General features: G+C 41.4%; 1 protein-coding gene across 1 annotated transcript in view; it reads right to left on the bottom strand.

Moving 5' to 3' along the window:
* Positions 1–21,964, bottom strand: part of myo10l1 (myosin X, like 1) — a 53,938-nt gene extending 31,974 nt beyond the window's left edge. Inside the window, exons 1-2 of the mRNA XM_085766933.1 lie at positions 21,731–21,964; positions 7,807–7,905 (exon numbers count right to left, since the gene is read on the bottom strand). Of these exons, the coding sequence (XP_085623059.1) occupies positions 7,807–7,905; positions 21,731–21,751 (120 nt within the window). The 5' untranslated portion in view covers positions 21,752–21,964. The remainder of the gene's footprint in view (positions 1–7,806; positions 7,906–21,730) is intronic.
* Positions 21,965–22,700: the final 736 nt, after the last annotated feature.

Raw genomic sequence — 22,700 nt, 5'->3', positions numbered from 1 at the left:
TGTCTGTGAGAAGGAAACACAGAAAGTCTCTGAAGTTTATATCAAAGTCCATTTGCTTCTCTCCCCCATCTCTTTATACTCTCACCCCATTAAATCATTCTCTCACCAATTAAATCCCTCTCTCCCACACTCACTCACTTTGAATTTTTCTTTTTGTAGTGTATGTGTGTGTATGTGTGTGTGTCGCAAACGTCATTCCTCTATTTCGCTCATTTCTCTTTCCCTTTGTATAACACTCCTCTTTCATCCCGTCTCCCTCTCTGTCATCTGCTGCTCCTTTCTCTCTGTTATCTCACTGTCCTCCATCCCACTCTTCATTAATTTACCCCTCTATCCTTGCACTGTATTCCCCACATTTCAACCTCCTACCGTTTTCTTTATCTTTCCACTGTTCCCTCTTTTATTCTTTATTGCTGTTTCCTGTAAACTCTATACACATCTAATACATCACCTCTGTCTGTGTTATGTTTTTTTTTTTCCAGATCTATCTCTCTGTCTGTCTATCTAATGTGCACGGATCCCTGTGTGCTCACTCACGCAGACTCACTTAATGCCTAAATGGCTCAATCTGACACCCCTGCCCATAATTGAAGGCTTACAAAGAGCAATTTCAGTCAGAGAGTCAAGCGTGCCTCTGAAATCCAGGGAAAATTATAGTGGAACCGAAGATAAGAAACACACACACACACACACACACACACACACACACACACACACACACACACAGACACACACACCCTTCACATGTGATAAGTAGAAGGACACTGGGGTGACTAAAATGGAGGCCTGGATCTCAGCTGTCAAAATTAATTCTCTTTGTTTAAAGTAAAACATGTTTAATGTAATGCCTGGTGCCCAGAGGTAAGCTCTGTGTTTTAGGCTGCAGCTACAGTTGTGATGTATAAATGAACACCGTTGGATGCTTTTTTGACTTTAATCTTAGTGCAAAAACCTGGTTTTTATTCCGATTTGAATTTGGGTTTGCAGCAGGTACCTTGACTTGGAGCATTGTTCCTCCACATAATCTGACTTTAGTATAAAAGCCAACGTTCGAATGCTAAATGATGCACTCAAAATCACAGTAATATTGTATAAGAGCTTGAGTGTCTTTTGGATTAAAATGATTTCATTTATGCTTTTCTCAATTTATTGTGTTAATTGTCTGTCTGCTCTTCTGTTAATGTAGTATAATGACATTATCTGTATAATTGTATAGATTAACATGTAATGGCATGTTTCAGTAGCAGCAGTATCATTGCTACTGACTGACTCTTATGAATAAATACATTTTTCTGTTTAAACTGATTCAATAATTTCAAATTTCAGCAAAAAAAAAATTAAGCAATAAGATCAAGTCAACTTAACTAAAGAAATTGCTCCCCTAATCATTTACGAATATTAACATTCACATATAGATGTAACAGAGAAAATAAACACACTATCATGGTAGTACGCTTTATGACAAGTAACTGGGTAAAATATGTGCTCCTTTAAATAATGATCTATCTCCAGTGATGATCTCTCTGAAAAATGCTTGAACATTTTCACTGTAAGATTAAAGCAAATAAACATCTGAGCTACTGTTCTCGGCTTTATAACTGCTTCTAATACCAAAGCTGCTTTCACATGTAAAAGGCCTTCAACAGCAGATAAAGCACAGAAGAGAAAACCATGCGGGAAAACCCATTCGCAAATGATTCAGAGAGAGAAGATACTATGAGAATAAAGTATGTCAGTGACTGAAATAAAAAGCAGCGGAAGTGGAAGAAGACCAAAAAACAACCTTTTTGAAAAGAAAAAAAACGCAGTCTTTTCCTTCCTTTGCCCCCCTGGTGGGTTTTAACACACATTTTACACCCACGAAAAATGACGCATGTATGCACAAAGTGTACTGTATGTGAAGCCAATGCACACACAATAAGTTTTTTGTGAAGACTGTCTTAAATGGGATACTTCATGTTAAATAATTCATTATTGGAGAGCAGAGACATGGAACTAGTTGGAGAAAACAGAGAAAGAGAGCGAGAGAGACCAGCCTACAGACAGAGAGAGAGACGGAATGAGAGTAATGTAGAAGTAGAGCATGGTTAACCAACTCTGATTCGTCGTCAGTAGTATAATCTCTCAAGGACTTGATGTGGGGGAGAGGAAGTTTCTTTAAGGATGAGGCTGGTGGCGCTCGCTTGCTCGCTCACACACTGACACACTCACATACACACACACTCCACCTCTTCTGTTTCATGATTTTCAATGCTTCGCTCTCTCCTCCAGCAAAACTCTTAACCTGCTTTCTTTGCTCCTATCAACTCTCACACACACACACACACACGGGCACGCACACACACATACAGTGAGGAGCTCCTTCATCTGACTTCACATTAGCTGCAGTCAAAGTGAGGAGAGGGAGAGGGATAAAGAGACAGAGAGCGAGAGAGAGAGAGAGAGCGCTGTGGGCACAGTGACCTAAATATTCTGCAGGCCTTTATTCACCAGTGTTAGATACAGTATCACACGCTCCTGTATGCACCTGCAGCTCTCCTCACTGACCTTGGATCAGATCTGACAGACCCTGCTTGGGTCAGATTAGGATTGGGGAACACTGAGGAGGTATTTTTGTCAGATCAGAGTATATTGGGGGGAAACGGAGCAGCTGCTGCAGCAGTGGCATAAAAACCACAGTGTTCCTATGCATGTAGGGGAAAAATTAGCTCTTTTGGACTTGTTACCAGAGCCATGTTATTGATTTATTTGGGTGTAGGTATCCACAGGGAGCTGAGGTGATGTGAAAATCCAAAATCTATACATTTACTCCAAGTATTCATAGAGCGATATGCAATAATATTCAATGTACTGGGGTTCGACAATGTTAAACAGCTACTTTTTTTCTATAAAGCGATCAGTGATGTAAAATAACCCTAACAATCTGAATTACCCTGCTATAATATTAAATTATGGCCTTGTAAAATCAAACATGTCGACACTGGGGAGCTTTGAATTGATGGAGAGGTTTTAAGAGACATGAAGGAGAAAGACTTTTGTACAGACTTTTGTACAGCCCTGCTAGCAGAGGCTTTCAGAGTACAATCTAAGGATACCTATTATAGCATAAGGACGCACATTGTGATGCATTTTGCAGGTATAAATGACTAATCAAATTTACATGAAAGTCAGCAGAGCACCACAGTCAGAAGGAAACATCCTCTGGGGAACATGATAAAAATTTTCGCCCTGAAACGTACTGTATGTGATGAAATGTGCGCCCTACTCTCGCTCCTGTGTTGCTGTTTCTTTTACCACAGAGTTCAATGAGCTTTGGATTAAGAAAAACAGGTGAGCAACAAGCTCTAACTCTGTTTGTACCTTCACTGCCTCACAGCATCAACTCAGCACTGGAGTGAATAACACATCTCATAGTCATACGCCATCACCCTTTGAGATTTGGCGAACCCATACTCATCCCACCGCCCCCGAGGGGAATCACTGCCTTCTTTCTTCACTGATAAGAGACGCAGCAAACAGACAGATAGGGTGATGTTTGCATGTGTGTGTGTGTGGTTGCATGTCGCTGTGTTTTTAAGTTAAATTAATGAGTGAAATTAATCTCATTAGATGATACTAAGTGAGCGGGTACGGTGTCCTCAGAGGGTTAGAGAGATGAAAATGTGAAGAGGAATGTGGGTCAGGAGATCACACGACAACATCGGCTCGTTTCTGTGCCGAATCAAAACAAAGTCATTTCTGCACTTTTCATTAGGCGCATTCGACGGTGTGTGTGTCCGTTGTTCTGTGTGTGTGTATGTGTGTGTCCAAACTACGTAGTCATTTTGTGGGCAGCGAAGGAGTAAAGGCTTCCCTGCAGCATGTTCTGTTCTCGCGTGAGCTCTCACTGCAGCTTTTACGCTAGCTACTGAAATCCAGGTCATGTAACACACATTGTCCACAACTCATCACTAACGTAACCTCTGTGTGTGCATATATGCATGTCTGTGTGTGTGTGTGTGTGTGTGTGTGTGTGTGTGTGTGTGTGTGTGTGTGTGTGTGTGTGTGTGTGTGTGTGTGTGTGTGTCTGTGTGTGTCTGTGTGTGTCTGTACTGTTCAAGAGTAGACCTCAGTCTGAGTCTACATACTGTATTTTCCCCAAGTACAATATATTCCTGTGGGGGAGTAAATGCATCCAAAGTAGCTACACATCGGGACACCACAATCATCTAGTTTAGGTATCTCTGTGGCTGTATCCATAGCAACCCGTCTATGAGGATCTCTGTGATGTACAGAGTTGCCTGATGTCTGTCTGGTTATAAATACAAAGCTGGAAATGCTTCAAACTTTCATGTAGGGTGAAATTCAGTTCATATCTAAGCTTGTCCAAAATCGCAGGGTAAAACAGCAAATCCTCACATATTTGGTATATTATGGGATTTTAAAATGACTGAAACCATTTATCGTTTATCAAAATAGGTACCTGTAGAAATTATGTCAATTATAATAATAATTTGTCAAGACAAACAACTCAGTGTGAACATATAGTTCCCTAAAATCACTTCACATACATAGGGCAAATCTGTATTATGAATATTGTAAGAACATCTTATAAGCTTATGAGTTTGCAACTCCTCGGTTTTTTATCATGATTATGTCCATTTTTTCTATTATTATCAGTATGTTCTTTCATTGTATTATCTTCAGTACTCTCTATTTATTCTAATCTTTATCTATGGCCAGTTCTTTTTTGACCGACTTTTGCTACAGGATCATTAAAGTTACATGTAATCTGATCTGATTTAATCATTTTTTCCATACAGCAAGTTGTACAGACTTAAAGGGGAAAGGTAAAGCCTTAGATCGTGGATGAGATCTTTTTTAACCAAACCCCTGTGATTGGTTTAGCTCTTGATTTACCTTCCAACCCCCATTCGTGGTCATTATCTTTCAGATAATGACAAAAAAAAAAACCCACTATCTTCCTGGGATCCTGGCTCAGACAGTGAGTTGAAATGGACGAACTGAAACCAGAGGGATCATAAAAGTTTGCAGAAAGCTGTATTCCCATCCCACTGAACAAGCAACACACATGTGACTTTTCAGAAATGACAGCAGCAGATGCAGTTTGAGGATTCGTTGGCTTTATGCTTTGCATTGTGCAGATGTCATACTATGCAAAGACTGAAACTGCTGCAGTTGGCAAAAGCCCTCCATAACATGATGAAGTCAGCTGTAAGTCAGAAATGACTTCTATGAGAGAACAGTACAGCAAAAACAAACCACAAACCATCAGCCCTGCATCACTGCCTACAGTACCTACATGAATGGTTGTGCATTAGTATGCTTGGATACTGCCTGTGAAAAGCAGGCGAAAATGGAGTATGAATGATGTAAAGGTATACACCCCTGGTACTTAAGGGTTGTGCTAATTTAACATGAAGGGTAGTAGTTCTGCAGCCGCAGCATTGTAACCCAGAACTGGTGAATGTGTTGAACTGGGTCAGGGACTGTAGATTAAAGAACCAGTCTGACAGAAGAGCCGGGAAGACGGTACGAGAGAGAACGGGTCAGTGGAAAAATAAAACTAGTGCCAAAAAAAAGAGGAAAAGAGACAGCAAAATGCTTTTAAATTTTGCATGTTTTCTGTTCTACCTGGCATCTACATTTTTTTTTTGCTGTTTTTAAAGGGATAGTTCAACATTTTGGCAAATTCGCCTATTGCCATATCCCTATAGTCTGGAGTAGGCTCATTACCTTTAATTGTCGGTGAAGCAGTTTTTAGATCGGCGGGGCAGAGACATGGGCTCTGCATGGCGAGCGGTATTTTCGCCTTTCTCTCATCAAACTCATCAAATACACAGTCCAACAACTCCAAAACGCTCTCGTGGAGAAGTTGTGACCAGCACATTCACCACGCTTGTAATAATGTAACATTACGAGACGGAGTTGTTTTCAAGGCAGTTTTGGAGTTGTTGGAAATTGTATATAGTTTGATGAGGGAAATACTGTGCGCCTCCGTTGCGTTAGCTGAGCAGCTCACGTCTCTGCCCCGCCGATCTAAAAACAGCTTGCACTGACAATTAAAGGTAATGAACCTACTCCTAAAACTATAGGGATTATGGCAATAGGCGGATTTGCTAAAATGTTGAAATATCCCTTTAAAAATGCATCTAGGATTTACTCTGCTCTGTGGTCACTGAAATAAAATATTATTCATAACCAAGATCATAGGGAAGCAGAGCAGAGCAGAGCAACAGGGTTGGACGGGGTTCCCAGGACTGTTGCATGGGTCAGATCCTGTTGTAACCCCACTTCCTGCTGATTCTCTATCAAATATTCACTACCTCTTGCAGAGCTAACATTTAAACACCAACAGCTGCCAGAGACAGGAGGGTGGAGGGTGGTGGGAAGAGCTGGATGGGGGCTGGGGAGGTTGAGGACATTCATAATCCAGAGCAAAGAGAATTCCTGCTCCTATAACCAATCCTCTATTTTGGGAAAAGTCTGTCAGTCCCTGCGCTGTCCCTGAACAGGAACTCCAGGGCTACCGCTACATCAAAAGACGATGCTTTTAGAGCAGCATGTGGCCATTTTATGTCTTAAAGGCCGCAAAGCACAACTTCATTGTATATCTGAGAGGGAGAGAGGGCAGATGTGGATGTTCTTTGGGAGTATAAATGGAGTACTGAGATGCTTGAATTGGGGCCAAAGAGCCAAGTCTATTATTAGCTCCATCTAAATGCTGCCAACTGGAGCGCATGCATGTGTGTGTGAAACACATCAGCCATCAAAAAAAAAAACACTAAATCCAAAGAGCAATGTGTGCATGTCCTTGCTCTGATACAGATTAGATGAGCACACACACACACACGCATCCTTAATGAGATTTAAACATTCAATTCCATTATTTTGGCAGGGGGGTGTGGAGTTAAAGGGTTGGGGTTGGGGTAGGCGATGCTGCTCTGACATCTGACATCCTGAAACAAGCATGTGCGTTTGTGCTCCCATAACACTCTCCATCCATTCTGGCTCTTCTCCTGAGGCTGAATGTGTGTCAGAGATTAATTTTGCATATGCATGAGGAGGAAGAGGAGAAACTTGGGGGAGGGGGGGGAGGGAAGTGGAGCATCATGACCAGGAGTTTCTATTGATCCACACAGGAGAAGATGAACCTGCACAGCTGCTTCACCTTTACTCTAACCTTTAAATGCGTACAAATGCACAGTCCACACAACCTACTGCAGCTTTGGCTCAATAATTACAGTATGTTTGCTAAACAAACATCACATAAACAAGTCATGTTTGGCCCCCTGCATGTGTTTTTTAATATTTCTTCCAGATCATCATCAATTCAATGGAAAATGTGCGTAGTCTGAGTATTTTGATGGCCTTAGGGTACGCCAACCATAAACAACAACATCCTCAGTTGGAGGTTCTCCAGCTCTCTCTTTCTCTCCCCTCATTTCCTGTCATCTCTCTGCAATCAACTCTATAATAAAAAAGGTATTAATACAACCCAAATATTTTCAAAAACTCTTTCATTGAAACAATCTGTGAATAAGCCAGGTTTGCCCTGAGCCACATGTGCTATTCATGTGGCTCAAATGTATTCAACTGTATGTAAATAAGTACAAATACCAGTATACTACTGTAATAGGGTGTTGTTCAACAAAGCTTGGTGTTGCATGAAGATGCATGAAGATTGCAACATCAAATGTTGCAGTTTACAGAACTTGTGAGGAGTGCAATACTTTGCTTGGCTGCATTTGAACACATAATCAGAGAAGACAGGTGTTGCAGTGTGAGCGTGTTCACATTTCTTACCTCTCCATAGTCGGTTGTGACCACGAGGGTTCCATCTCCACAGGAGTTTACAGTGGCGGGAAGGAACTGCTCCTTCTCTTTGACCCAGACTCGGGCCCCCTGGATCACACAAACACACAAACAGAGACTGGAGTTAGGCAGTGTACAAAAAAAAGGAGCATTTGGTTACGTAAAGTCATGAACCCCCCTAGTGACCAGAGCACAGGTTTTCAGTGCTAAGCCAACAACTTCTCTGAGCAGCAACAACTTGAAGGTCTCAGCAGAGTTTTTAGATACAAGATTATAACCTCATGCTTCTGTGATCACTGCCATCATTACCTCTCATAAAAACTTCACAAACACAACTGACAGTGCAGTGTGTCCACCTCTTGTAGAGAAGAGACGTGTAATAATTATAGTAATTAATTTGTGGATTATTTTGACAGTGAGTTCAACACTTCACTCATTTTTTAGGCAAAAATGCCCAATATTTTCATCTTCTTAAAATTGATTAAAGGACAGACTAATCGGCAGATTGATCAATAAATGAAACAATTATTAGTTTCAGTCTGATAAATTATTCTATTTTAAGACTAATATCAGACTTCAAACTAGTTTGTGTTTGACAAGTTACAGTAAATAAACTACCATACATTTCAACCGGAGCTGATCTGTGTGATCTGTGTGCATGGCTGCACAGACAGATGTGTTTAATGGGAGACAAAGACTGCAACATCTGGATTTTCTATCAAGGTGAAGCAACAGTGCTCGAAATGTATGTGCGTGTGTGTGTGTGTGTGTGTGTGTGTGTGTGTATGCGTGCTCATAGGGTCAGAGGAAGTGTGCTCTTCCTGGCCCTTTACACACAGACAAAACGATCTTTCACACAGCCACTGACCTCTGACCTCTAACCCCATAAAAGGGGCAAAGCATAACAGTGGAGAGAGAGAGAGAGTGGAAGTGGAAGTGACAGAGAAAGAAACGCGACTAGAGGAAAAGCGACGAGTACTGTAAAGATAATTTAATGGACTACAACTATTAGATTTTCATGAACACATTTTTCAAAAATAAAACACACACAGTGGATTACAGACTGGCATTTCAGGTTTTAACCAAAGTAGTTATATATTGATGAAGTATTGAGGAAATATTGATAAAATACTCAGGTGTGAAGACTGAGAGGAGCTTTGAGCCATTAAAAGACACCAGACAGACATGTGTCTATGAGAGAAGAGAGCAGCATTCATTTTCTCTCTTTCTCTTTGTTTCTAGCGTTTTTCTTGCACTCGGTCTGACACACACACTCTGATATGATAATACAAAACCAGTCGTGCCCCGGGCTATGGAGCTAAACCAGGCAGAAATCATTCACACACATACAGTATCTATATATACACACTGTTGGGTAGCTCAAGGTAAGGCTTAGGGGAGAGACTGTCTGAAAGCTCTTGGCTTTGGTTTTAACACAGCTCCCTTTCTCCAAACATTAACTCTTTTAATCATCAGAGGTACAGACGCTGTCTACAAACAGCACCATAATTTGGAATTAGACTTGCCTTAACATGTCCTAATCTCAGTAACCCAGTAACCCTTAGTTACACACATATAGTATATCATGTATATATCATGTCTGCATGGTGGTATTTACAGGATAATAGTCATTTAACGTTGATTTAACATCATTATGTGATTTGAGTTGAGTGAACTGGGGCAACATTTGCTTTTTCTTCCTGTGATTTGGATTTTGCACTTGGCCATTTTGCAATTTCCATTACATTGCAATTAATTGTGCAACCCTAATATAGATGTTTCTTTAAAACCTTTTACATTGAATACATTACTATTTTGATTATGTTACAACAATACTGCACAAATGTGATTGTTCTTAGTCTTTAAGGATTCAGAAAATACCGTCAGAGGAGCAATAAATGCTGTCATAGCACAAACTTAGGCCAATCTAACACGCACTGTGGAGAGGAACTATTAAATCAAAGAACTGACTCAGTAATGTCAGTAGCCCAGAAACATCTGTTTTACATAAACCCCAGAGTGTACTGATTTGTGCTGGGATCTTGTTTAAGCTTTTCATTTGTAAGAGAAATTATATTATTTCTTACTTTACACTTTGACAACTGGAAAATAGGGATATATTTAGGATAAACTAACACTCCCATAAATGAAAACAGCTAGTGCCATCAAATTAGTGCACATTACAATGGTGTTGTGTTTTGATGTCTCCAACAGTGTTATTCTGAGCTCCGCGATTCACTGCATGTTTCTTTTAATGCTAATTCACTGTAATCTTTGCATAAACGAAGCCTCATACATCTAGAATCACTCTGGCAACTGAAAAATTCAAGAGCCTCTTCTGCTCTCTCTCTCTTGTTCTCTCCTCAGCAACTCTCTATATATAGCCTCCTCATCGCTCCTCTAGATCTTCTCTCTCTCTCTCTCTCTCTCTCTCCCAGCCTTCCTCGTCCGTAACTCCAGCCCGTCAGATTCCAACACAGAGAGCGCTTACAAAGGTGATGATGCCGTGACTTGACCTGATGACCTCACCAGCCTGAGGCTCCATGCTCAAAACTCACCAGTACTTCACTTCATCCTGTTTTAACTGATAAAAAAGACCCCTGACCCCACTTAAACCTTCAACACTGGTCCTTTATCACTGGCCCTGAAGCCCACTCATGGCGCACAAATACATAGTATACACCGACTCTTCTTTCTTTCCCCTGTTTTCTTCTCACTGTCTCCATAAAGCAGAATATAATGTATGTTTTTTCTGCTTTCTGTTTCTGTTCTTCCACAGTCCCAGATCGATGTAGTTTGCCTGAGCCATGTGCAATCTCCTGAGTAGATAGACGGTTATAAATGACCTGCCAGGACTACAACCTACACCCACCTACGCCGCCCCTCTCCTTCTCTAGTGTCCTCCTCCCCTCCCCCCGTCAATTACTGGCCCAGACAGGCAGGAATGGCCATGCATGACAACAAACCTGGGTGTCTTTCTTCGTGTAAAAATGTTTACGTTTTTCACACTGAAATTCAAACCGGAGCCTCAGTCCAAACCCCCTCGGCCTCCAGCTCCGTCCATCATCTTTTCGTCAAGCTCCATTAAACCTCAACCGACCTCAATTGTCACTTCACCCTTAAACGTGACCCCCGACCTCACATCTCAGACCCTGCACTCAGGCCAGCAGGAGTGGAAAAGAAAAACAAAAAACATTCAGCTCCACATAAGCAACTCTCTGAGTTCATTTGAGCAATAATGAATATTTAATTAGTCCTTTTGTTCAATTGTCCATAGTCGAATGTAAAAACAGGACATGTACTTCCAAGTAAGCTACGCAGAGTTCACTGAATGAATGATAGCTTTATATCTTCTTTCAGACATTTATTCGTCTTCCATTTGACTGGATGAATGCATCACTTGTTCAAACCGGGGAAATCCAGCTGTTCTGGAAACATCAGATTTGTCTGTTTCGGGACGAATATGAAGCAGAACAATTACAGATTCATGCTTCATTTAACCCTCAATTTGAAGAAAAAACAACAACAAAATAAACAAGTTTGAGTCTTATCCTGGTTTTTAACATTCAAGATAAAAGAAAAAATGGTTATTCATCCCTCTAACAGTATCTATGTTTCTGATAATCTATATGTATTTGTCATTTAACGTGTGCTGCACCAACATAGGATGTTCAGAGACCTGGATAAGGTGTTTACCTGTATCAACAGCATGCAACCTGGACACTGACTCATATTTTTGACGATGGTCAAATAAAAAATTTCATGCTAGCAAGATGTGAGTATCGTGTGGCACAATCAACTGCATCACCAATTCATATCTCTTCATCAGCACAAACAGCTACTGTACCAGCCTATAGAAGAAGCAAATGCAGGTTCAGCATCAACTTCATTCTTTTATTTGCTAAGAGCCGTCTCCAACCTCTCACACCAACACCTATCCCTGAAATGACTCTCCAGTTGAGTATCTGTTGAATGTTTGAAGTTTGTGATGTGTGCGTATGTGGAGGTGTTTATTGGACCATGAGAGTTTCTCAGAGGTAGGGGTCCTTCATCAGAGACCGTCTCCAGGGCGATGCCTCAATCAAATGGCACGGGCGTCCATGTAATCACTTGAGCAGAAACAAGGCCTTTATCAGACACACACACACACATATACACACACACATGCAGCTGTTCAGGCGTCTGGGCCAAATGCTCTGGGGATGATCTCTTTTGTGTGCTCACTAATGAAAGATTATTAGATGTTTGGGATTTTCTTAATAATTCTTCCATTTTTCTTCTTGGTGTAATAAACCTTGCTGCTTTTCCTCCTGCACACAGGTCTTGATACTATGTGATGAAAGATAAATATGTATTTGAGGTTTTTACAGTTTTTCTCGATTGCTAAGACACATTTCTCGAAAGCTTCTCTCATTTTCTCTAAACTGTGAACACAAACCCCAATTTTCAAGCTACATTCACAAAACCTCAGACTCTTCTTGCAAAACCAAACTTTCACCTCAAAACAGTTCAATCTGTGCCCAAAACTGAACTTTGTTGTCAAATTGTGCCCCGAGTCAATCAAAATTAAAAACACTACTGAGCAGTCACTAAACACTACCTAGAAAAATAGAAAACACAATGCTCAGGACATGAAGCTGAAGAGATAAATGTTTATTGTTCACTGTAGGCTAAATGTGTGTTGCAAAACAAAAAACCTGTGCATTTACACTGTAGCACTTCTCTCCTCCCCTTTCTTTCACCTTCCTCCCTCCCTCCCCACATCCATTTCATCCCCTTTTCCTCCCTTCTTCTTTTTTCTTCCCAGTTCATCCCTCCCTCCCTCCCTCCCTCCCTCCCTCATCCTTTCTTCCTTCACCCTGTCGTCTCTCATCTTCTCCTCTTGCAAAAACAAAAAAACCTGTGCATTTAGCACTTGCACATAGTAAAAAAAAAAAAAGTACAAAAACCAGAAATCCTGTGCATTTTACACATAGCACTTGTACAGTACAAAAACAAACAGAAATCTTGTGCATTTAGCACTTGTATGCAGTAAACCTACATAAAAATAAAGTACAAAAATATAGAAATGAGAAGTGCACAACTCAGCCACAACATCATTTCTCTGTACTGGGTCAGGCCACAGGACTTCATCCTGAACTAGCTTACAGTATATGTGCCCTCACATCATTGGACACAAGTGTGATCAATTTTGAGTTGTTGTGTTCAACCGGTGAAACTTGTGCTTTACTTGTGTTTGACTTTTGCCACCTGTGCTCAGCATTATGCAACACAGGTGCATCACAATGAAAATGTGTTGGTAAGATGTGTCTAAACAGGTGAAAAGTGCTGATGGTTTTGACAAAAGAGTGACTGGTTCAATCAGTGTTTTAGCAATTGAGAAAAACTGTAATAAGAGATTACACACATGATTTACTGCTAATTTAACATGCTATTATTAGGCTATTACTTGGCTGTGTGGCAAACAAATAGCTCATTTGAGTTAAAAACAAAATTAAGAGAAAACTTTAGTTCTTTTTTTTAAAACACAAATTCAGGGTACACGCATATGCATAAGAAGATGGATCTTTTTTTCTTGCATGAATGACAGAAGCTAATAATGTGCTTCTGCCTTTATATGCTGTATCTATTTCATTTACATCCTGGTAGTAATCTTCAATATCCAACCACATGCTATAGCATCATTCAGTCTGATGTTTAACTTATAAAGCATATAATGACATGCAACTAACACCCTGATGTTGAGCCTCATTGTTTAGCATGTTACACAATGTAGTCTGGATCTCATGCATGATTTGCTAGTGATAAAAAAATAAAATAAAGAAATTAAAGGTAAAAGCAAAAAGAAAACAAACTGACACACATGCATGGATTTGACAACGTGGCTGTCATCCGCTGACAGGAGAACAGAGGAGAGAAGACAGAAAGGACGGGGAAGCAGAAAAGACGGAGACAGGATGAGGCGATTGTGTAAACGCTCAAAATGTACAAATGGTTAGAGAAGCAGAGGAGGTGGAAGAAGACACAAAATGACACAAGTGAGGCACAAATGAATAAATGATGACGGAAACAGCTGACCGGTCCCCAGCTAATGGAAGATAACTAATGACCAGCATGGAGGTGGGAGGACACAGTGGGATCTCTGGAGACCAAAGGTCAGGGGTGCATTAAGGGTTGACTTTGAATGTGTGCGTGTTTGTGTTTGTCTACGTCTGGCTGTCAGCTTTAGCAAACTCATTAACAATCATTACTTCAACCACAATGATAAAGCAGCAAAAGAATCAACAGTTACATGAGAATATCTTCTACATCGAGCCGCCTCTCTCTCTTTGATGCAATCAATGTTTTGCCACCTAAAGACAGAATAAAGATCACAATGGGCTGCACCACAAATCCAGCCTGTGCTCTCCCTGTGATGGATGTCTGATGGCGGAGTGGATGTGGGTGTGGTTGTAAGTGCTTATGTCAATTAATCAGGTGAAAGAGCGCAATTAATCAAGCGAGAGGAGGAGAGCAAATATGGTCCTTGTCCATTCTTTGTGTAGCTGTTGTAATTGAAGTGACATGGTGCCTTCAAGCTGAGTCATGTTAACAAATATATATGTGGAAGCTCTCTAATATCTTCAGGTTAATGAGTGAAAGTGCTGAATGGTCCTCAAGTTCCCATGTCAAATAAACAACTTCCAATTCCACTTAGAGGTGACTCTGGGTTTTTTCAGTATCTTATGCCACCATTTCTGTCACTTTTCACATGAACAGCGTTAGGCCCAATCCAATTTCTCATTCGCTTTGAACTGTGCCATTATCACGTGTCACCTGTTTTGATGATAACTCAATTTTCATCACACATTCACCTAAAAAATTTCAATTTCTAGTCACAAACCTTGCCGTACCAACTAATATTGATATTCAGACCTCATATTTGTATCCAATATGTAGCCTTCTCCTCACAAAGGCTTATTTTGTGCCATGCTTAAGGTTTTTATTGGTGGCAATGGGGTTACAATAGATATACTGTATATAACCAGGGAAAAAATTCTCCACTGTTTTTGTAAAAGTAAAATTATTGCCATAATATAGGTATATACCTGTCTGTAGAAGATGTCACAGTCCCATTGGACATACCGCTACATTATGGAGGCATTTAGTCAAAGTGTAGTTAGCCACCTCACACATTGCACTATTGCATGACAGCCATGATGTGGCAGATGAATTCGTATGTGACTTTTCCTTTTTTTTTGCAACATTACTGTGACACAGCTCTCAGATCTATTTACACAGCCCAGCCCGTGTTGGAGAGCTAAATCATGTCCGTAATATTCCATTAAAGGTGATAATACAATCACCTTTAATGGAACATTAAAAGCTTTCAGCAGATTATGTCTGTTGGAAGGGGAGTAACAGCGTGCATGTGTGTGTGTGTGTGTGTGTGTGTGCGTGCATGTGTGTTTAACCTGTCCTATATGAGTCACATCTGTCAGTGAGAGGGATTACAGTGGAAATTCAACACTGCAAGTGCGAAATAAAACCCGCTAAAAGTCACAAGTAAATATGAATCAGAAGGATCTCTGCCTCATGCACGCAATAAAACTATCCTTCTATTTAGAGGTTTTATACGGTGGCTCACTGCTATTTAGAGCAATGTTGCATTTTGAAAATTCACACACTCCTATCCATTCACCTAAACCTAACTCATCTGCTTTTAAATGAAATGATTTTTCACAATGCTCACTGTGGGTGTTTCATGTAGGAGATGAACCTCTGCTTCATCTACAGTGGACTTCTACCGAAGAACATCTTAAACTTCATGGTAGATCCCCCTGAAAACTCTGCACCAAGCCTTGTCACTAGAAATTATGAGATACTGTTCACTGTTAGAGATCTGCAACAATTTGTATTTTAATAATTCAATTTTGCTGGGTCCCACCCTCAGATGTGAGAATTTGATGATTTTCTCTCTCATGTATGATTGTAAACTGAAAATCTCTGGGTTTTTAGCTGTTGTTTGGACTATTTTATGACATTTTTTAGGTTAAACATTCAGTAGATGAAACAAGAAAATAATCACATTCAAAAAATCAAATGATCATAAATTGTAGCCCTTGTTACATATATACAATATTTTAACAAAATGAGATGTATTTACTTCAAACTTGTGATTCTGTGATCAGTTCATTCAATTTCCGAATGTAGCACATAAACCCCTACACACATACACACACATAGACACACACAAGCACACACAGAAGCCATCAGATCAAAGCTGACACAGTTACTGTACACAGATAGTGCCAAGAGTTTTAGGTGCAAAAGCGCAGCATGTTCCCCGTTCGGTTGCTTTACTGTTATTCTGGAAAATCTGAATATCTGAGGCTTTGGACAGATAACCTTTTAACCTGTCCTGAATTCCAAAACAAACACATGAATGATTTATCCAAAGTAAACCAGATCAGAGTCTACAGCTAAATTACAAGCAGGGATAAAGGCGGGAGATAGAAGCAGCTGTTAATGTTGTTTTCGTGTGTCTGTGTGTGTGCGTGCGCATGTGCAAGTGTGTGTTTGTACAGTGCAAATCCTCTTGGAGAGACCAGTTTTGAACAGTCTGCTAATTATCACATTCTCTCTCATCTTGGATTAAAACTACAGTCGCACACCCCCACCCCCAACCCTGGCACCCTGGCAACAAGACTCCACGGCAACAGTGTGGAAGCAAGGGAGCCATGGAAACAGCCTCTCTCGTCTAAGCGCTGGTGGATGCTGGGAAATGGTGTTTGGATGCAGAGGAGTGTTGGAAATGCTGTCATATATTCTAATGTATTTATTTATCCATCTATTTTGTATGGTATTATGTGTCTTTGTTTATATTCTGAGTTGTCTTTTTGAAGATATTGGATATTGTACGGATTTTAGAATCCAAAATCATCATAGACAAGAAAACACAATTAAAATCTAAAGTTGAATTTTCAGTCATAGTTGAAATGACGCTTTATTCAAAGTCAGTAATATTCAGCTTCACTGTAATTCGAGCTGTAGTCTCACACCTACTTGCAGGAACAAGCAACATCTCCTCCTACAAGAATAGGAGGAGATGTGGAAGAGTGGAGAAACAGTGCTGGAAAAACGCCAGAAGGAGGAGAGGGACTGGCAGAGCATCGCTGAAAGCAGTCGGTTGAGCGAGATGGAGAAGCACCAAGAGAGTGGCCGCAGGGAGAGAGAGAGCATCAGAGGGAAGGGAAAAGAGAAGAGAGAGAGAGAGGGAGAGGGAGAAGCGAAGCTGATGCAGCTCCTGAGCAGAACAAATGTGTTTGGAGCTGCAGAATATAGGTCACACATCTCCAGTGACTGTTACCTTCCCTCCACTGAACCATCTTCCTTCAGTATGCACCTTATATCTAATCCTGCATAATATGGACCACAATTGATGAGCACGGTGGCTGCAACTTTCACCCCAAGCTTTGTGTGTCAAAATGCATTGCACAAAAGAAACGAGCGAGTGTTGCTGCAAAAAAAGTCACAAACATGGAAGCTGCTGCTTATATCGCCGCGTTTGCATGAATGTTTCACGGCTTACATGCGAGCAGCCGTACAGAATGCATGCAGGTGATTAATATTTCAATGCACAGCAAGATTTTTGCATGAAAAATCAACTTCAATGTGGGAAAGATTTCATTGCTCCATCTCAGTGTGGTATAAGAGTGGCCACTCGGCAAATTGCAGATGTAAATAATAATTTACGACCTAAGGGAAAGCACCAGAGGGACCAAGAGACGCAGAGTGTTGACCGGGGAAGGGGACAGGACATAAAGTGAGGCTATAAACAGGCAGATATGATTAAGCAGCAGTGACAGCAGGTTTGAGATAATGTGTCACTGCATCGCCAAAGCTGCTCTCTCCACATTCACACCTGTCTGTCTCCTGGTTATCAGTCCGTGGTGGCTGTGCACCTGCAATCCAGTCCCAACGTATCACACACACTAACACAAACACAAAATGCCACCCCTGAGACCAAATGCCATCTACCTCCCTGTCATACACACAAACACACAAAGCTTCAGGTGTTTAGCGCACAGAGCACTTCAACGCACAGCTTCCTGGTAAACAGGACAGTCATTACAACACAGTGCCGTCACCTCAACACAGGGTTGAGAAGGTCAAGGTTGCCGGTAGATGTGCAGCTTCCCTCCCACGCCAGATTTAAAAGAAGACATCCTAATGGAGAAAGTATAACTACAAAGACATCTCTGCATTGTTTTTATTCTTTGCCCTGCTCTGCTATACAGGATGTACCCACTGTATTTGCCAATTTTATATCTCAGTGGAGACAATTTTCTGCCCTGTCAAACAATTAAGCTCTGTGCTAGTCAATTCTAGTATTGAATACAGAAAACATTATAGGCTCAACTTCAAGGTCTATTGTGAGGTCCATTAAGTGGTTGCTGTGGTTTCAGTCTTTAAGTCATATCACATCAGCTAGTGGGGTTTTCACATTTACTGTGGCAGATGTTTGCTGTACATTCCCATTGAAGGACTTCTCATCTATTTGACAATCTATCATCTGCTGTTTATTTTCATCTTTTTCACTTCTGTAAAGTGTTGCAAAGTATTTAATGCTCTAATTGTGATTGTAAATACAACAATTTAGAGAAAAAGTAAAATCAAACTATAGTAGGCCAGAGATCAGGTGCATCATCTGTTAAAAGTTGGAGATCACTCCATTACAACAGACTGCACCACAGAAACTCGTTTTTATGTAGAGATGAGTTAGTTAGCAGTGTTGCACTTGTGATCCCCAGGCTCGCGCCAACATTAGCTTTTCACTCCTCAAGTCAAAATTGGTGTTGATTTGTGAAGATCATCTTGCATAATAAAACATCTAGGCACCATAAACTTCTTGTTTGTCACAGAGCTCATTTTCTGCAGCAAAGAGAAATGAAAAATTCCCACTGTGTTTTTGTCCAGGGAACGAGAGTGATGCTAACCTCTGGCCTACAAAAGTACATCATCCCTGCGGCACTTTATTTACACCCGGCGGCCAAATGAACCAACTGACTGTGATGACATCAGCTTGCTTATGTTTAGACTGAAGAATTAAATCAATGTAATCAATGAAGTCAACCCATCTGACCTGATGCTTGAAATGTTGAGTGACATTTCAAATTGTCATATTATTTGTGGGATGGGACTTTTATATAGCCAACTGAACCAAATGATAAGCTAACATTAGCTTGCAAATACATTACCTGTTTAGAGTGAGGTTTAGGAAATGTTTGTTATATCTGACCTGACACTTGATCAAAAATGTTATTTAGTAATGTCGTAAACATGAGAGATTTTGATTTACATGTCGCAAAAGTAAGACAACACACGTCAAACTAGATTCTGAGAACAACAGAACTGACCCAACATCAGCCAAGTTAGCATCATGTTTCCCACTCACACTAAACAACTTGAAACAAAATTGCCCTACAAAATGTAAACCCATTTTATAAAAGGACTTGTGGTAACAAGTTTACTTAGCAGATTTGCATATGTCTACAGTATTTACTGAGAAATTCCTATAATGAATAGTGCAATCTGATTTAGAGTAGGCCTAGTTCAAAAAGCTAGCATTTCCTTAAGGCATCTACAATCTTAAAGCTTTTATGAGTACTTGTGAAAAAGCTTTGCCACATTTGGGGCTGCAGTTTGCTTCTTTTCCATGTTTGAAGTAAAACAGCCTGAGAAAAGGTGAAGCCTTCACAGAAAAGTCATCACGGGATCACATTCTTATAACCAGTTGTCTACATTTTATGTTACTGTAATGTCCCTCTATGTTTGTGAGTGTATCTCCAGTAGCATCCTCTAACCTAACGTTTGGCCTGAATATGTATGTTTTTAGCTATTGTAACCAAAAAGGAATTGATTATGGTTTTTCTTTGTGTCACTACAACTACCATATTCCACTTTGGACCAACATGTTTTGGAAATGAGGGGATTATACAATATTCTAATGCCACCTGACATTTCATGCTTGGCTGGCTGGCCAGCTAGCATGTTTTCTGCCTGGGCTGAGAGACAGACAGAGAGAGGGGTCAGCTGTTCACTCTTTATGGTTTAAAGGATAGAGAGCGACAAATAGGCTAGAGGAATGCAGCTGGGATATGAGATTGAGGGGATGGAGTGGTGAGGACGGTAGAGGAATGAAACTAAGTGCATTTTGGACCAACACCTCCCAAGAGGACTGATTACAGAGAGCCCCGCTGCATGAAGTCATATTTCTGGGTATCAGGCCTGTGAGCCTGATCATATAACTCAATAAAGTAACTCCACTCTCAGGTCTCACATATGCTTTCAGAGTCTGTGCTGTGTGGGGCTGCGGGGTTATGTGCTGGTCTGTGAATCAATGTTATGATCAATATAATACAGACAGATTGGTGGGAAATGGAGCAAGAGAGATGATTGTACCATATCACTCTTGCTGTATAATCATCCTGAGGCTGGTCAAGGTTGTGTCATGTCATCATTTCTACTTTTAGTTAATTATTAATATGACACTTTACTGGCAGAACTCAATGCTGCATTCCTCAGCAACAGCTAGAAAACGAAGGACCATGCATGGACACCAGAGCTCACCATGCATGGACCTCACCCACGCTATAACTGCTCCCACAGAGAGCAATAAATGGCATGACATCACTGCCAATGTGAGAGGCATTTAAACCCATATCAGATTAACTTAAGAGGGGGGAAGATAAGTAGCTTGGAGAGGACGGATATTGGAATCAAAGGCAGTGGACAAGATGGTGTTTCATCAGATTGTATGCATGCGTGTGTGTATTCGCGTGTGCACGTGCTACTAATGTGTGTGGACCAAAACACAAATTACATGGAGGAGAAGGGGAGGAGGTGGGACTGGGCTTGCATCTCCTAAAAAATGAATACAAAATGTAAAGCGGAGGGTGAAAACATGGGACACTGAGGATTTCAATGATCAATCTCGCTTTTACAACAACAACAACAAAGGTTGGTCAAATAAATCCCAGGATGATGTAGGTGAGACCTTAACAGTCACTAAGCAGAGGAGGCAGTGGAAGAATGTGCAGTGAATGTGGAGAGTGAATTAATAACCACCTTAATATTCAATTATGATGCCAGTTATTAACCATTCACCTCCCTCCTGTCTTCACCTATTCCATTCACACACGTCCAAATATCCCTCATCCTGCTCCTCCTTCTTCGACTTTCCCGATACCCACCCTCCCCCTCCTCCTCCTCTACCTCCTCATCCACCCCCTCCTCCAATTCCCGCAGCCCAGCCATGTAACCGGGCCATACCCACCCATGAATCCATCCCATCCCCAGTGCACTGAGAAAAAAAAAAAGTAGCAGAAATTGTGAGTGTTGGAAATTGTGTCTTGGCATCAGTAGCATGTGTGTGAGTGGGGCTGTTGCTGACGGCCGACACCGGTCTACCCCTCTGTTAACAGATTGGCTTTAATCCGAGAGCCAGCTTTATGGATGCAAAAGCCCGTGTCAGCCCTCGTTTGGCCAATTTATCCACGGCTCTGCTCTGAATTAATTCACCAACCACGGCCCCGATGCTCTGCAGAGATAATAATAATCAAATAACAAAGAATTTGTTTATTTTCTCCAATGGATAAATGCATGCAAACGCAACGAGACAGGCCTGGTCCTTGTGCTTTTTTTTTTTTTTGCAGGGAAGGGGGGGTCGGTCAGGAATGGTTCCAGTCGACAGAAGCAAAGCAACACCTGCCCTGACCAAACCCGATGTAGATCGTATAGAGGGAGGGAGGGAGAAAAAAGCACCTTGCAGCATATAATACACATGCATCGGTGCAAATCCAAGCAATATCACGCAGTCAAAGCTCAATCTGTCATTAATGTTTGGCTCGATAATAGTGACACATATTCTTACCTCTGTAAAAAACGCCTCCATCCTCCCTACTCCCTACTCCTACTCCTCCCAGACGACGCGCGCCCGGCCCCGCAGAGCGCAGACACCGGCTCCGGTTTCGTGTGCGCAAATCTCGCCGACGGAAGGACGAGCGAGCTTGTCAAGATGGGGGAAAGGTAGCGTCGCCCGTGTGTTGGTGAATCCCATTCACCAAGCGGTTATCTTCATCTCCGAAAACACGCTTCAGCTGCTCAAACACACACCTCAGCAGCAGCGGCAGTAGCAGCGGCAGCAGCAGCTCGGGCTCTATGCGTCAAATAACATGCACACACACACATACAGACAGACACACACTAAAGCCACATGAGGAGAAATCCAATTGGACGCTGGTGATGAAAAATTAAAAACGTCCACGCCAGGGAGCGAGAATGAGGAGCGCTTAATTGAAGCGTCCCGGTTTTCCAGGTCTGCCTCGTTTCAGAGCTCCAGTGTGTGTGGATGTGTGGATGTATGTGTGTCAGTGTGTGTATGTGTATGTGTATGTGTATGTGTGTGTGTGAGGCTGTGAGTAACTGTGGTGCGTGGGGTTGAGAGAGAGGACCAGTCCGGGGGCAGAATGAGCTCGACGCTGTCCACGGCACACACCGGTGGGGCGGTGCAGACTCAGCCTGCTCCTCAGCAGAAACACATTCAAGCTTTCAAAGCCGAGGGTTGATAACATCTGGATTTTCTTTTTTTTTCTCAAGTCAGAAAAACACGTTGTTGTGTCACCAGCAGTGAGTCTGTGTTTGAGGGGAAAGAAGAAGTTGCTTTGGTTTAGAAGAGATGAAAGAGCCTCAGTCCCACTTGGCCCAATTACAGGTGCTGATCCTGAAATGAACCAGACTGTCCGGCAGCAACATCAGCTCCCCAGCTCTCATACAGCAGCAACCTCCAGCAAAACATGGCTATTTGAGGATTATACAAAGACTAATTTAAGAAAGTAAGACAG

Source organism: Trachurus japonicus, chromosome 22, assembly GCF_045865225.1.
Source record: "Trachurus japonicus isolate A0001 chromosome 22, Traja_1.0".
Lineage (NCBI taxonomy): Eukaryota > Metazoa > Chordata > Actinopteri > Carangiformes > Carangidae > Trachurus > Trachurus japonicus.
Note: the sequence above shows the minus strand (reverse complement) of the source record. Positions and strands in the feature narration are given on the sequence as shown.